This window comes from Osmerus eperlanus, chromosome 16 (genome assembly GCF_963692335.1).
Source record: "Osmerus eperlanus chromosome 16, fOsmEpe2.1, whole genome shotgun sequence".
Taxonomy (NCBI): Eukaryota; Metazoa; Chordata; class Actinopteri; order Osmeriformes; family Osmeridae; genus Osmerus; species Osmerus eperlanus.
Genome location: NC_085033.1, coordinates 7,757,680 through 7,773,010, shown reverse-complemented (window position 1 = coordinate 7,773,010; position 15,331 = coordinate 7,757,680). Strand labels below are relative to the sequence as shown.

General features: G+C 46.1%; 1 protein-coding gene across 6 annotated transcripts in view; it reads right to left on the bottom strand.

The window, feature by feature from the left end:
* Positions 1 to 14: 14 nt before the first annotated feature.
* rasal2 (RAS protein activator like 2) overlaps positions 15 to 15,331 on the bottom strand; it is a 41,646-nt gene continuing 26,329 nt past the window's right edge. For 4 of the 6 annotated variants that reach the window (XM_062480629.1, XM_062480625.1, XM_062480631.1 and 1 more), the window contains 14 exons: positions 14,604 to 14,716; positions 9,809 to 9,962; positions 9,537 to 9,635; positions 8,707 to 9,261; positions 8,121 to 8,265; positions 7,862 to 8,006; positions 7,198 to 7,434; positions 6,798 to 6,999; positions 5,405 to 5,604; positions 4,180 to 5,164; positions 3,827 to 3,958; positions 3,149 to 3,351; positions 2,764 to 2,851; positions 15 to 979 (listed from right to left, as the gene is read on the bottom strand). In XM_062480629.1, coding sequence (XP_062336613.1) covers positions 812 to 979; positions 2,764 to 2,851; positions 3,149 to 3,351; positions 3,827 to 3,958; positions 4,180 to 5,164; positions 5,405 to 5,604; positions 6,798 to 6,999; positions 7,198 to 7,434; positions 7,862 to 8,006; positions 8,121 to 8,265; positions 8,707 to 9,261; positions 9,537 to 9,635; positions 9,809 to 9,962; positions 14,604 to 14,716 — 3,426 coding nt within the window. In that variant the 3' untranslated portion in view covers positions 15 to 811. The remainder of the gene's footprint in view (positions 980 to 2,763; positions 2,852 to 3,148; positions 3,352 to 3,826; positions 3,959 to 4,179; positions 5,165 to 5,404; positions 5,605 to 6,797; positions 7,000 to 7,197; positions 7,435 to 7,861; positions 8,007 to 8,120; positions 8,266 to 8,706; positions 9,262 to 9,536; positions 9,636 to 9,808; positions 9,963 to 14,603; positions 14,717 to 15,331) is intronic. The other 2 variants (XM_062480627.1, XM_062480628.1) reach the window with 2 other exon arrangements.

Here is a 15,331-nt window from a genome sequence, read left to right as displayed (position 1 = left end):
AACACACACACACACACAATTACAGGCAGCTTTTATTATCAACATTCAACCACTGACAATTATGCAATATGTTTGACATGGACCAGTTCATTCAAAGTTCCTGTGCAACAAAAAAAGTCTGTGCCTGTATGGAGTGTTGCTCCTTTTGTGACAGTGAGAAACAGCAGACTCTTTTTAACAGTAGTTATCAATATGACATTGAACATTGTTCAAAGTCAGGAGGGCAGTCAAATCTTCTCATGAGGCCGGTTTGACAGTATAGGAATAAATTAAAAAAACAATGATGTGGCTATAGGCTCACACTGCACAGTCCCGATTTCTTTAAAAACCAGCTAATCAAAACAAATGCAACTTGTTTATGACAAAAAAAAACTGAAGTTTAAAAAACTATAAAAAATTTGATTAGAAAACGGAGTGCATAAAATATTATTTTTGCCCTTCCACTCCTGTGATGACTTCAATACATTTGTAACTAACTGCTCAATATGTGCTTATCTGAAACAAACCCACTTTATATGTACAACCTTTCCATAAATCTTCTTTTAACCTATAATTCATCTGTATTTGTCTGTATATGGGAATTATGTAATTTGTAACACATATTCACTATATTATGACAACAGTTGACCTACTGCTCCCATCCTTCTAGAATAATCTCTGTACACAACCAAGATACAAGGTATATACATTAATATATCTAGACATTCTTCATAGATTTATATGGTCCAATTACAGAGCTCCTTCACGCATTGTTTGTTGATAAGACAGGAGCATGTGACCCCCTGCAATGAACAGCATGTCTGACTGACAATCAACAGCTGCTGTTTTTGAATTCACCATTCTCAGTGATGGACAGTTTGGTGGGGTTGGTTGGTGATAGGCCGTTGCGCATATTCTGCATGCTGTAGCGCTCCTTCACTTGAGTGAGGGCGCTCATGAGTCGAGAGTTGGCTGCATCCAGCGAGCTTATCCTCTTCTCCTGGAGAGAAAGAAATAGAAAAGGCGGGATAAGACATGAGTAAATTAGAAAGTTGTGTAAAATAATCTTAAAGGATGGGCAAAGAGCAGCATGGTGAAGTTGACTAATTGACATAGGGGGCTGAACCAAGTCTGAAAAAAAGTGTTTCAGTTGTACAGGCACCAAAATATAAACATATATAAAAAAAAAATACAAAAAAACAAGCTTTGGAGCATACTTTTGTTTCAGGTTATATAAAAGACAAATGATAAAAAACAGATTTTGAAACGTAGGACCAAAGTACCCGTCAACAGTGACATGGCTTTCATCAGCAAACTACTGTAGACTGGAAACATCCTGGACAGCAGACACATAACAAATTTGATTTCTAAAGCGAAAATGGTTGCTGTCCCTAAACCGCTAAATACAGTATAATATATTTGATATATTTGTAATGAAGACATTGCAAAAATTTAGACTACGCTTTTCAACATAGATTGTTCAAGCCAATGGGGGCAACCTTCTACTGTAGAGCCTGGTCATGGCACTGTTCTGTCAAAACCGAGGTGAGATTTGGGTGGGGGCGGTAGCTAAATTGGGAGGAGGGCAGGGTGAGAGGAAGCAGCCAAAGCTGGAGGCTAACAAAAAGTTTTGTAAAGAGCGCAACCTACAAACACACATTCCTGAGAAACAAGAAGACCGAAAAGCCTACTTGGTAAACATTTCCCTTAAGAGGCCTCTAACTTTAACACAATAGAATAACCCTTTTTATGTAAAAGAGATGAATCTTTGATAAAAAGTGAATACAAGTATTCAAAGGATACACGTGGTAACATTGCATAGGGCAAGTAAATCCTAAAAGAAAAGGAAAAAAACAAAAACAACCAAACAAAACTTCCTAAACTATTTGATCAAATTTTTCCAGAACCAATCACTACATTTAATCATAGATCTGTGTGTAATGCCCAGCTGTTTTTCAGTCTGTGCTTGATCTGTGCTTTACAGTGTTAACCCTTGTTACAGTGTTAAGCATAACAAGAATGCGTGTCGAGTGTAGTTGCGCTCAGCATTCAACCAAGGCTTGCCATGTTCCAAAACCACGAGTTACCCTGGTTTACTTGCCTGCTTGGATAACCCCACTTCCTTTACTGACCTGGAAATTCAACATAGCGGAACACAACGGTAATGAGCAAGTCAAAATGTCAGTCATGGCTCAAGAACGAAGCGGAACACTATTATAGTATTTTGGACGGGAGGGTTCTACTGTCAACTGGTATAAAAATAAGGAGAAACGAGAAGCTTATTCACTTCTACCTTTACATTTGTTTGTGCCAGTATAAAGAGATAGGAAAGGCAGGGGAGTGAGAGAGACGGGATGACATGCAGTAAAGGGTCCAGGCCGGATTCCAACCCAGACCTCCGCACTTATCAGATGAAAATGTGAATTAAAGTCAGTAGGAATATATAATTCATTGTACATTATTAAACAATTCATTGTTTTTTTTATTCCTTTTTTCCTGGCCAGCATTTCTCTACATGTACAACAATCAGGCAGCCAACATGGCAAATGTTCCCAGACAAAAAAGTTGACAGGGTGTGCAATCACTCAAGAGATCAAATGTTAAGTGCCTCTAGCAAGGAGGGTTCATTACATTTATTTGACTTCTGCAAAGGATGTGTGTCAGGGAAAATATCCATAGAAACACTCCCAGCGACCTTGAGCATGGACCCATGATGTGCCCTACCTGCTGTCTCTGTTTTTGGTCATGTGTACACATGTATCATTATACCTAATTATACTTTACCTGTGCATCGATTATCTTCTGTTTAGCATCTATGACCGCCTGCATCTCTGCATGGTCTCTCTTCAGCTCCTCCTCCACAGCCATTAGTCTGGGGGGTGGAAGCAGAAGCAGTTAACGGTCATTTCTAATTCAGTTCCCCACCTGCAGTATCCCGCATTTACATTCATTTTACAGACAGCACTTTGGTCATGTAGAGCACTGTGCTTCTCAACACACAAATATAGATGTGAATTCTCCTTGCTTGTTCCAAAACGGACAGGCTTCAGTTCAATGCATTCAAACCTATCAAAGTCAAAAGGATTCCACACATCCAATATTGCATCTCTGACTCCAGTAAAGCAGCGCTGCTGCGGTCACTCTGGGCGCACGACCCCTCCGACCGTACCTGCAGATGATGCTCTTCATCTGGCTGTCCTTCTCCTCCTGCTGCCGCCGCAGGCGCTCCTCGCTGTCCTCCAGCCGAGACTTGTACTCCAGCAGCAGCTTCTGCATCTGCTGCTCCTGGGCCAGCAGGCGCCGCTCGTACTCTTCCAGGCGCCGGCCCGACACGCGCAGACGCTCCTTCAGCTTGGAGATCTCCTGCTCGTACTAGAGGGGGAGGGGAAAGGAGGAGAAGAGGAGTGGGGGGAGGTGTGAGCTGAGGTTGTACTGGATAACAGCAGGACTGGGACTGGGAAAGAAGCATTGCTTGTAATGTTTTTGCCATGTTTTAACGTGTAGCAATGGCTACAATGATGATACACGCATTCATACTCACATATACACAAGTACGTAGGGGTGGGCTGTGTTAGCCATGATTAGGTCCATACCCAGGCGCAAACTAGTACGCATATTCATACTTGATTTTATTCTGTATCTATTTATTTGAAAGCACCCTGATTGACAACACTCTTCTACATTTTTGGTAAAATTATTAAATATCCTTCCATCCATTTTAGGATTTAACTGATCCTTAAGTAGAATTAGATAACCTGTAAATCTGCAAATCATTTTGTAAATGCTTTTGGGGGGTGGATAATTCTTCCTCTGAGCCACAAAATTGTGACCCCTTGTTTCTCTTTACCTTCTCTGTGTGCTTGCTGTCCTCCCTGCCCTGGTCCCCTTCCTGCTCATCCTCGTATTGGCCGTTGTTCAGTACCCATGCTGCCGTTCTCTCTACTGGGGACATGGTGACTGGCTCTACCGGAGACTGAACCTGCGCCGACATACACGCATGCATACAAACACACAGACACACACGCACACACACAGTTGACCAGTTGAACAAATCTATCCTCCGGGCCAATGAGTGAAACCATTATTTCTTCGCAAGGATAATAGCTAAGTCGATGCTTTACAGGCACAGCATGGGCGACAGCATTCATTCTTGAGAGTAAAGTTGTCTGTGGGTGTGCGTGCGTGTGTGTGAGACAGTACCTGCTGGGGGGTCTGTTGCTTGGCCACACTCCTCACTGACGGCACCGGACTCTCCACTGAGCAGGTAGACTGCAGGCGCGCCGGTTCAGTGTTGGCGCTGTTGCTGCTGCGCAGTGAGGCGCTGTGGGGCAGAGAGTGCGGCGTCCGCGCCCCCGCGCTCCCTCCCCCGGCGCCTCGACTCTGCTGCTCCACCCTGACGATGTGGGCGGTGCCTGCCGTGCTGCTCTGCCTGGGCACGGCCACGGCCGTGGCCGCCCCGTGCTCGGGCTGCGTGTGGCGCCGCGGTGTGGAGCACTCCTCGCTCTGAACGCTCCGCCTACTTCCGAACTCCTCCAGGCTGCTGTTGGATGCGACGCAGCCTTTCCCCCCCCTGCCCCCTGCTTGGCTTCCGCTCCCGCCAAAGTCCTCCGAATTGCTTTGGCTGTTCCGGGAGCTCTCCGTACTCAGGTTCTCCGAGCTGGAGTCGTGCTGTAGCGAGTGCGTGGAGCGGTTCAGGGCGTGTTGGGTGAGGTTGCTGAGGTGGTAAACAGGGTTCTGGAAGGACAAGGGCTGGAGGCTCCGTTGCTGACTCAGCGACGGAGGCAGTGGCCTGCGCACCTGGGGTGCACTCTGAGGCAGGCTGTCTCGTAACGAGGTCTTGGTGGCGTGCAGGGCTTGGTGTGGTGTGTGGGGGTTGGAGTACGGGTGGAGGCCTTGGAGTTGGGTGTTGTGGGGGTGTCCAATGGAGACCTGAGAGCCCACTCGGCTAAGCCTCTGGGGGGCCTCGTGAAGACCCAGGGGTCCCTGGGCACTTTGGAGGGCGTGGGAGTCCTGGAGGTCCACCAGGGAGATGGAGCGACCGTTGGGGAGGAGATTCTCCCTCTCCTCCTGGTCAGAGAAGCTCATGCTGTGGGCGGAGGTCGGCTGCTGGCACAGGAGAGGATGCTTCCCCCGCAGAAGGCCCTCCATGTTCTCCTGCACCGGTGACTTGAGGCTGCGAATTTTACTGAATCGATAAGGGACACAATATATTAGGCACATTATAGAAGGCTCTGAAAATCCCATTCATATCTACAGGTATATATACTTTGTGTACGCATATAGATGCACCCTTATCCCTGTAGGCATACATCAAACATTTACTGTTGAAGCTGATTTTTGGTAATGTTTTAAATATGAGGTTGATACATTTGATACTGATTAGCATTGAGCGCTCCCTGTCAGAATGTACAGAGGCTCTAGATACCTGTCAGCCGGGTCCTCGAAGATCCTCTGGAGGCCCGAAGACATGCTGCCGCTGATGTTATGGGAGGAGCTGTGGTCCTGGAAGCGCCGCAGTTGCTGCTGGATGGGGGTGGGGCTCACCAGCGAGCGTGCTATGTCTCCCAGGATACGGGGCAGAGGGCCCAGCTTGGCTACGGTGGCCTGCAGGAAGGAATTTTCACCCTGGATTTGGCAGGTCGTACCGATAGGTAGCGAGGGAGGGGCCCGGGCAAGTGGCAACCACCGCCGTTTTGGCCGATAATCCCCCCCCAATGTTTTGTTGTGGTATGAGGATGGCAGAGGAGGGGGGGTTGGTGGTGTGGGTTGGCATGAAGAGGCACCATAATGCATTGGTGGCAGGACAACGTAACCATGGAGACAGAGTGTGTTGGCCGAGATAGGGGTGGAGTGTAGGAGGGGAGGGGTAGAATAGGGCAGAAAAGAAAGATACAGAGAGGGAGGGGAAAACATAAGGAAAAATTAGGTACGGGGAAAAATAAAAAAGACGAAAAACAACCAAACATGCCACTACACGTCAAAGCCATCGCAACGCAGGCCATGCATTGAGGGGCAAACTAAAATAGGAGGATGTTACGGAGCGAAATGCAGGGAGGTGGGTTTGAAATGAATACTTCATAGACCAGGAGCATTTGTGCAGAGGGGTGCAAAATGCAGTATAATAAACATGCTGGTGAGGGCTTGCAGAAGCCCACTGGGGTACCAGGTCTGGAGGTTCAGTATGGTGTGTTGATAAGATGAGTGGGTGGCACATTTAGGCTATCTTGACGTTAGCCTCTCAAAACATACTGGCAATCAACCAGAGAGAAAGGAAAAGTATCCTAGACACAGATTAAACCTGACCCCTATAACAAATGCAAATGAAGAAAGACGTTCTTAATTCTGAATTAATCTTGTACTGTCTTTGAAAATGGTATCTACTCTTTGCCTTAACTTACCATGTCAAGCTTTTACCAAGTCAACAAATGTGGATTTAGCTAGGTTAGGTGACACATTTTAGTCCTCAAATAGATATGAAACCAACACTGACAAAACTTTAATAGTAGTCACACAAACAATATATTCAGTATTATTTAAAGTAAGACATTTTCCTTGTTAAGCGTGTTGAGAGTCATCACTGCAAGACATCACCCAGCCATGCCTCTACTCATTCAGGAGAACGGAAATGACACACCACTGGTGGCACATTGCAAGGCCTGAGCCATACATATTCAATCACCAGAAGTTCTCTCTAAGACCTCTAAGACTTGGTGCATACCTACACCACAGGTTGGTAACTACATATTAATTCCACCCCTACTCCAACACTCCTCCAGTTTGAGCAGAGGCATAGAAGCACCCTGTGTTTGGCTTCTTACCTTGTCCAGTTGGGACACCACCTCCCAAAGCAGCGAGTGGAGAATGGAAAGCTCACGGCCCAGGTCGATGTAACCCTCAAAGCCTGGTGTGTTGGAGATGGTCTCCGGGTTGGAGATCTCAGTCAGGAAACGCATCATCCCCGCCCACTCGTGCTCCAGGAAGTCGTTCATAAAGGCCATGTACTCTTCCTTGTTGCCGAATCTTTGAAGGAGAAAAACGTTATTCACAAACCGGCTTAAGTTTTGTTTTGCTTTGACAGCTGTGATCCGACCATAGACGCAGCTTTACATGTGTCTGATCACAATTCTATACGATAATAGCACTAACTGTAAATAATAACGCAAGGATAAAGGATTAAAAAAACAACAACTGGGACATCGCGAATCGGCGTACACATACTTGGCAAAGTTCGCGAGGTTCTGGATGACCTTGGCGATGAGCGTGAGGGTGCGTGACGTGCGGTCGTCGGGGTACTCTTGCATGAGGCTGAAGAGCGAGGGAGACATGATGGCGGGACACAGGAAGCGCAGGAAGAGCGAGGCGCTGATGAGGCGCTTGCTGATGTCCTGCTTTCCCCTCGACACACACTGCTGCTTCCACGCTGCAAACACCTCTTTGAGCTCCCGGGGGAACACGCTGATGGTAGAGCAGAGGTCGGGTTGGGTTACGACACACAAACACGTCTGCGCAGGAGAAAAGGCCGGCCTTCCAACGCACATGCACTCCTACACACACACACACACCAGTCAACTTTGCCTATTCAGACTGAGACATTTCATCCACGTGTATTTTCTCCAAATGGACAGCAGGGGGAGATCGGAAACCTTGATTTTTTTACAGAATGTCTGCCCTCCCATCTCTCCAAAACCATTCTATATACACCGCAGTAGCATTAGCCAAAGTCCCCAGGGAAATAGCTGATCTGGCTCAAGTACATTGGCAGTCACTGTATGAAGAAGATTGGATGCGTTTCCACACAGCCTCTCGCATTTTAGCTCCTCGATTACCTCAAAGAAGACAGATTGGATTTCTAGATGTTTCCAGCAGAGGCGGTGTGTCTCACCAGTAGGAGTTGATGATCTTGCAGAAGGCCAACTCGCAGCACATCTTCAGGTTGCTCTGGTGCTCTGGTAGCTCGCTGTTGGAACACTTGCCCGGGTCGACCTCGCAATTCTCATCCGACTCGTACAGAGCTTTGATGAACTCCCCTACAGTAGCCGGTACAGACACAAGCCAGGTTAAGACAGATTTTACGAAAGATGTGGTTCAATGCAGACACATTTCAAATCGTTTCCAACACAGCTGTGTGTGAATGTTCTCACCAAGTGCATCGTGCAGGTACTTCTGTCCCACCAGTTTGAGGTACTCCTCGATGGCTTTAGTGGCCAGCGTGTTCTCCCTGAAGATGAGCACGTCGTGGTCGGCACATCGGTCCACCTCCGACATAACCAGGTCTGTCAGGAAGTCCTGAGGGATGAGGGGAGGAAAGAAAGTGGGGGAGGTGAGAGGAGATAGGGAAGATGGGGGAAGGGAGGAGTAGGGGGAAAAACAGAGGGGACAAGTCAGGCTTTACAGCTAATCAAAATACTACAACTGCAATGCCTGCAATAAGGACTAGATCAATGTGCTAGGCTATCATTTTGTTTTCAACAATTTGAAGTTAAAAGGGTTGCTAAAACCGGATGGTGGCCTAATTTTTATAGTCAATACTTGACACTGAACACACAGGGGAAAAACAAGATGAGAGCTCCAAGGTTACAAGGTCAGTTATCGGAGGTCTGACTGGACAAAACAGACATCAGTCTAGATACAGTGAACAACACAACCTGCCTGAACAATATGAACAACAGAATGAAGAATACACTCCAAGCCTCAAAAAGAGGCCTTGAGATAACCCTACGTCTTTACCTTGGCCCGTCCGGTACTCTGTAGAATATGGACCAGCGCACACGCCATCTCCTCTTTGTTCTTCACACTGATCACAGGCTCCAGCACCGAACACAGCATGGTGTAGTTGTTGGTGACAAACTCCGCAAACTCCTTGTACTGCTCCATAGGGAGAATGGAGATGGTCTGGAAGCGGGACTTGATCCGTATGGAGGGCCCTCCTCCCTTGGCCTTGCTGGTGGTTGGCGTGCTAACAGGGTACCACTTCTCCACAAACTGCCTCCCCGTCACCCCTCCGATGGGGATGTTGACCAGTCCCACATAGTTGTTCTTATCCTTCTTCTTCTTCTTGTCTGCGTCCCGGTAGATGTGCACGGTGATGCTGTGCACGGCGGGCAGGCTGGAGAACTCAAAGTGCTCACCCCAGAAGAGACAGTCAGAGCGCATCTTGCTGGTGGTGCGAGCGTAGAGCACGTCGTCCAGACAGAGCTCGCAGAAGTACTTCTTCTTGGGCGGGAGGTCCTTGGCCTCGATGATCCACAGGCGGAGGACGTTCTCCGCACGCCGACAGTTGTCCTGGGGTATATAAATACAGCAGAAGGTCAAGGATCAAAAGTTATTAGTTCTTTGTCATTTTGGTGGTAAGAGTCAAGGAACGGTCTGTATTTACTGATCACATTGGAAAATAGATATTATAAATATGTGTCATTGTGGTTCTTTCTGTACAGGGTATAACCATACAACGATACGATAATGAACCAACATGACAAGAACATTGGACGAGCGCTGAAATAATACATCTTACAACAGGAAACAGTGCTTCAACAAAAATAACAAACAAGATGTCCGACCTTGTTGGGTTGAACCGTTCTCTTCAAGTTCTCCATCCATTTATCTCTCTCCGACGCAGACGTACAGCTGAAACACTTACTACCGCCTGAGTATGTCACCTGTGGAGCAAAGGAAAGGTGTGAGGAACTCCAACTTAGAACAATGGTGCCAACTCCTAGATAGATACTGTGCTACAGCAGGTAGCTATACCATACTCAAGCTGGAGTCTGTATAGCTGTCATGAGAATGCCCTCTGGTAAAACAAAGCAGAGGAGAGTTTTTGGGGCACTACCTCGAAACAGAACTCCTGGCCCAGGATGCTGCTGTGGAGAGGTTTGATGTAAACGTCTTCCTCCATGCCCAGGTCCAGGGCTTCCACCGCACTGCCTGGGCTGAGTAGAGACTCATGGGAACTGGACTCTTTTAGCTTGGGCAGCCCTCGCGATCTGAAGGACAAGACAATGCACATGCAGGATTTGTATAGTCACAACAGAACAGCATAGATTATAGGATGGGTAAGAATTAATGAACCAGCTTCATAAGTCAGCAGAATTGTATTTCACGCTCAGGCACACTCCTCTGTTGATTTACAATACTTATTTAATTGACTCTTGACTACTCAACAAGGAACCACTTTTATCCATTATTAACTATTCACTTAAGACCAATAAAAACACCACAAAAACGTCAAAGTGTCCTGAAACACACAAAAAAGACCCACACTGCCAATAAATCTGCCAAATTAGAAACATTCCAGGAAGGAGCAATACCTACGAAAAACAACCACACAGGAACTTGAAGGAATCTCCCCAGAGCATTTCACCACCTCATCGCTTCCCTCTGGGAAGGCTGTTGTCCCTTCAATGCCAGCTCCTAGCTCCACGGTTCTCAGCTCTCGGTATCATCAAACCGCAACTACACTTCGTTAAACTTCCCTGAACACACAAGATGTAACAGTGAACCAACCAGCAAGCAGCCGTAGTCAATGTCACCTTCCCAACAGTGCAATTTGCCTTCTGGTTCAATGATGGTAAACAAGGTCCTGGGCTGGCCAATCCGTTGCCCCCCTCTGGAGTCTGTTTCCATGGGAAAGCCTCTTCTAGGAGACAGGGCTCTAGGTAGCACAGAGTGACGGAGGTTCGCTGTTGCTGTGCTTAGCTCACAAAACCCCACTAACGGGGAAAGAACATCCTTTGAAGCTTGTACCCATCCTACGCAGTACGTTTTAGTACTGTCATGTGTATGAAGGACACTGAAGCAGATTAGGTTATCACCCTTACTTAGTAGCCTACCACATTATGACATCATGCACCTTCATTTAGTACATTTCGGATTAGCCCTGTGGTTGGGGGTAATAATTCATATAAGTGAGGAAGGATTTTAGTTTTCAAGAGCCTTAGGGTGGTTGGACATATGCTCAAAAACCTGTCCATCCGAAACATATGGTGACTTCCCAAAGTCTCCAAAAGTACCTGGACAGAGAGACCATTGCAATATAAATCCATATCGTTTGCATGATTTGGCTACCTTGCTGAAGTGAACTGTCAACTAGGATAGTTCATACAAAAGATCAATCAACGCCATGGGCAGCCGTAATCAGAAGAGGCACCTCAGCACAGCGTTTCAGCGAGAGAAAGAGATGCCAGCCAAATCAATAGTACATTCACTACCCATGGAAGACAGATTGTCAATTCAAAAAAGAAGCAGTCTGGAGGCTTTTTCAAATGACTATGAGTGTAACAACATTAAACTCTGAGAGGCTGCACAAGTCAGTTAATTAGAGCAAAGTATGCAGTGAATCTACCAGAAGTTCTAAGAAAAGACATAAGGGGTTCCCGAGAGCTGGTGAAAAAGTCAAACAAATATTTGAACTACAAGACATTAGCAAGATGATGAATAGTCTTAATGCAACCTTGCATGTCTTGAAACACACCTGAAGAATATAATGTGTAACCATAATGGATCCTGATGTCTCAGACACAGATATAAAGCCTAGTCTACATCTCGGGCATCTGCACAATGAGGACACTCCAATGAAATATTTCCAGTCTAGGAACTAAATACAACGCTTTACCAACAATTCATAAGAATTCCACAGCTAGCAGTCTGAATACAGTATGTTTACTGTGTAATAAACTACAATTGATAAGCAGTCCTACATGCACAAAGCAACAGATTGACAAGGCCGCTGTTGCTGACATTGGCCAGGCCAATTAACATAATTAATCATAATCCCAGACTTCAGTGCATTACAAACCATCCTACCTCACTGGCCAAATGACATGACAATGATTTTGCCATTTCATTATCAGTCTGTTACTGATGAGGTAGTGCTTCAAAGTGCTCACTGGATTCTGTAGAAAATATGGGGTTTTAGCAAAGCATGGCCTTTTTATTTCTCTGTGTAGGGGCGGGAGGCACAGCAAGCTGAAAGTTGAAATGTCTTTAATAGAGCTCAAATCAAACTCTTTGGCAGATGGATATGCATGTTTTACGTAATATATTACTGTCTGAAGAAGCCAGAAAAAAAGATTAGAATGAGAAACTGCAGAACAAGAGCTTTTAAAAGGGACAAGGACAGCATTTCTACCGAGAAAAGATGGGTATGTGAGAAATCTTAAACACATAAGGACATGTGAAAAACAACACAACTCTTGCTCAGTTTTTACACTATCCCATCACTGCTAACGCTCACACATTCACCAGCATCTAAAAAGTATAAATGTATTCCAACTCAAAGTGTCACTAAGGAAAGAGTACGTGTACAAAATGAACAAAGACAAATAAACCGCAGCAGGGCATTAAAAAAACATCACGTCAGGGACAGTTAACAAAATGACGAAAGAGAACTTCCTCTGTGTTCCTTCTTACTGCAGTGGGGATAAGTGCCAACGTAATCTCTTGGCATCGGCCTCCTCAATGTGCCTCGGGCTCGCCAGCTGAATTATGTAAACCTAGATTACGGGATTGGAGAGGACACAGATCTGCCCTCTCAATCCAGCCATGATATGGGGGATAAGGACAGCGACGTGGTCGATCCAGGGGCCTGGCTTCATCCGGGAGCCACTGATACCCCGTAATTCCATAGTCAGTAAACAAACCTTAACGTGTACTTGTCATGCTTTGAGCTTGGCAAATATATTCCCAATCAGAGACTGATACATCATCAAAATGATCTCACTTTTGCATCTTGGCCGCAGTTGTAAAGCACGGAATGAACACTTAGTACCCATTTTCAATACACTTGAGTGGCCTGTGCTTTCTACCCAGGGAATCTACTGATCTCTTTCACAAGAACTGGGCACATCCTACAAGCCTTTAGAAAGCTAATCAAATTGTTTGTGTGATTGCCAGAGTTGTCATGTCCACTGCATTAAGTTAGACATCGGATACTTCTAGAGGAAGAGAACTACTTACTCAGCTCATGAGCACACTAGTGGGTCTGACACAGACTGCTTCTGGATGAAACTCAATGCCAAGTAATCTGGTGTTCTGTGGCTCAGAGAAGCACACAGATGTTCAACCTACTTTGACGCTAAAATGCAGAGAGCAGTGATAACGTGACTGTCCCTTTAGACTGTCTGCAAAACATAAAAAGGACGACTAATATAACACAAAAAAGAAGCTAGGACAACATCAAATGCTTCTTCGATCAATGAAAGACTCAGTGTCTCAGTTAATGCATCGTAACCCTAACCCTGCCACAAACAAAAGCCTTACTTGCCACACTACTTCCCTGCTGCTTGTAACAGCAAGCAGCAGAGTAACCCCTACCTGAAGATCAGTGTTTTGGATAGGTGGACGCTTTGAGCCTTCCTCAGAAGAGAGGCGGTGGCATCCATACTCCTTGAGTGAGCAGGGGTGAGCAGGAGAGCAAGCTAATCCCTACTAGCTACCTCCTGTTAGCTCTTAAGCCTCTGAACGCTACCATCAGTCCGCCGCACTCACTGGCAGGCCACGTGGGTCACTCACACACACACACACACACACACACACACACACACACACACACACACACACACACACACACACACACACACACACACACACACACACACACACGTCAACCACAGCAGAGCATGAAAGCACGCATGTTCAGTACCAGCTGGCCTGAGATTGTGATAAGAGCATACGAAACTGCATCAACTGAATGAAAGATGGTGAAATATTTGTTTCTTGTTTTAACACATCCACCAGCCTCTGGTAATAGATTGGCCAGCACTTGACCAGCATGCTACACACCGTCACAGAGCATTTCTAAGTGCCCTGCTGCTGGGGCACACACTGTCCCACTGCTTTATCTGAACAGCAGGGGATTCAGAGAGGCAGTCATAAATGCACTAGCAGTACCTAGCAAGGGGTTGGGAATGGGGAGCCACACTGAGAAAACACCCACTGAGTGAGTGAGGACATGGAGACTGGCAGCTTGTTAACCCTGCCTGGTGACATTATCCTCTGCCTTCTCTATCCAACAATGCCCATTCACTCTCAATGAAACGCCAACAGCCGACAACATGCCAAAAAAGTTCACTTTTCAGACCGGCAGACTGCAACGCAATAGATTAACAGTTGATTCACATGTGCAACACACCAATGACTATCTTCTTTTGGAGAGAAGAAAGACTGTGGATTAAAGTAATACCATTATCTCCGGCTCTAACTGAGTGAGTTTATAATCCTGGAATCAAAGCAACATTTCTCAGAATAGCACTCAGGTAATGGATGCAGGGGAACAATGTAAGGAGCGACTGGCTGCTTAAAAGGCTGGGCAGAGGAGTGGCCAACCGCCACCTCGGAAACCCTATTCATAATCAGACCATAGGATGGAAGCTGTCGTGTGTGTATCTCCCAGACAACACACACCCAGACAGACATACCCACACACAGAACACAGACACACCCACACACAGACAGACGCACCCAAGAGTTCAAATCGTTGTCATCATGCACGAGAACACATCAATTAGCATTGACCTAATTAGATGAAGCTCTATACCCAAACACAGGCAAAACGAACGCTCCCAAAAGAAACACGGATCCATAGCAACAGAAGGACCGTGGCTTTAGGAGGAGGACAAGCGGCCTACCTGTCACTCTCCGAAGGTCGTAGGGAAGGCAGTCGGAAGCTGGTGTTGCGGTCCAGTTTGGTCTGGCTCTTTGTCCTCTTGATGGATCCTTTCAGTCGTTTGCTGAAGAAGCCCTGAAAGACGTGAAGAGGAGAAGTCACCATGGGAGGCGCATCTCGGTACTGACGACAAGCTCTGCAAGACCAGACTAGACCAGAATCAGTTGGTGTTTGTATAGGAGGGAGTGCCGTGAATGAGTGACCGACGTGTCACATAGGTCATGAACCTTCCTGTGCAACAAAAAACAACACCCTTGAACTGAGTCTAAACAACAAACACAGCCGTGTATGTTACTGTAATGCCTGTATATAGCTTATGTAATTGACTTAATATGTCGTCAACTAAAACTGTAACTCTGAAGACATACAGTGAGGAAACAGTCAATGGTGTCAGAATCGACATCCTCTAAGATTGCCACATTCAACGTGACACAGGAATGGCTAAGTTTAGGTCAGAGAAGCCAGACAGCCATGATGTAACCGACACCAGACTTGAGTCAGAGCAAATAAAAACCAACCGACCTTGAAAAACCAAGTATTACTCATTTCTGAAATGAGACCCCACCACACACAAACCAAAAAGCTCAGAAACAGGGTCATAGTGCAGTAGCCTACACAGACAAAATAATAATCATAAAAAAAGATTACATCTACAAATATATTACCAGTACAAAAAAACAAGGCCTTACT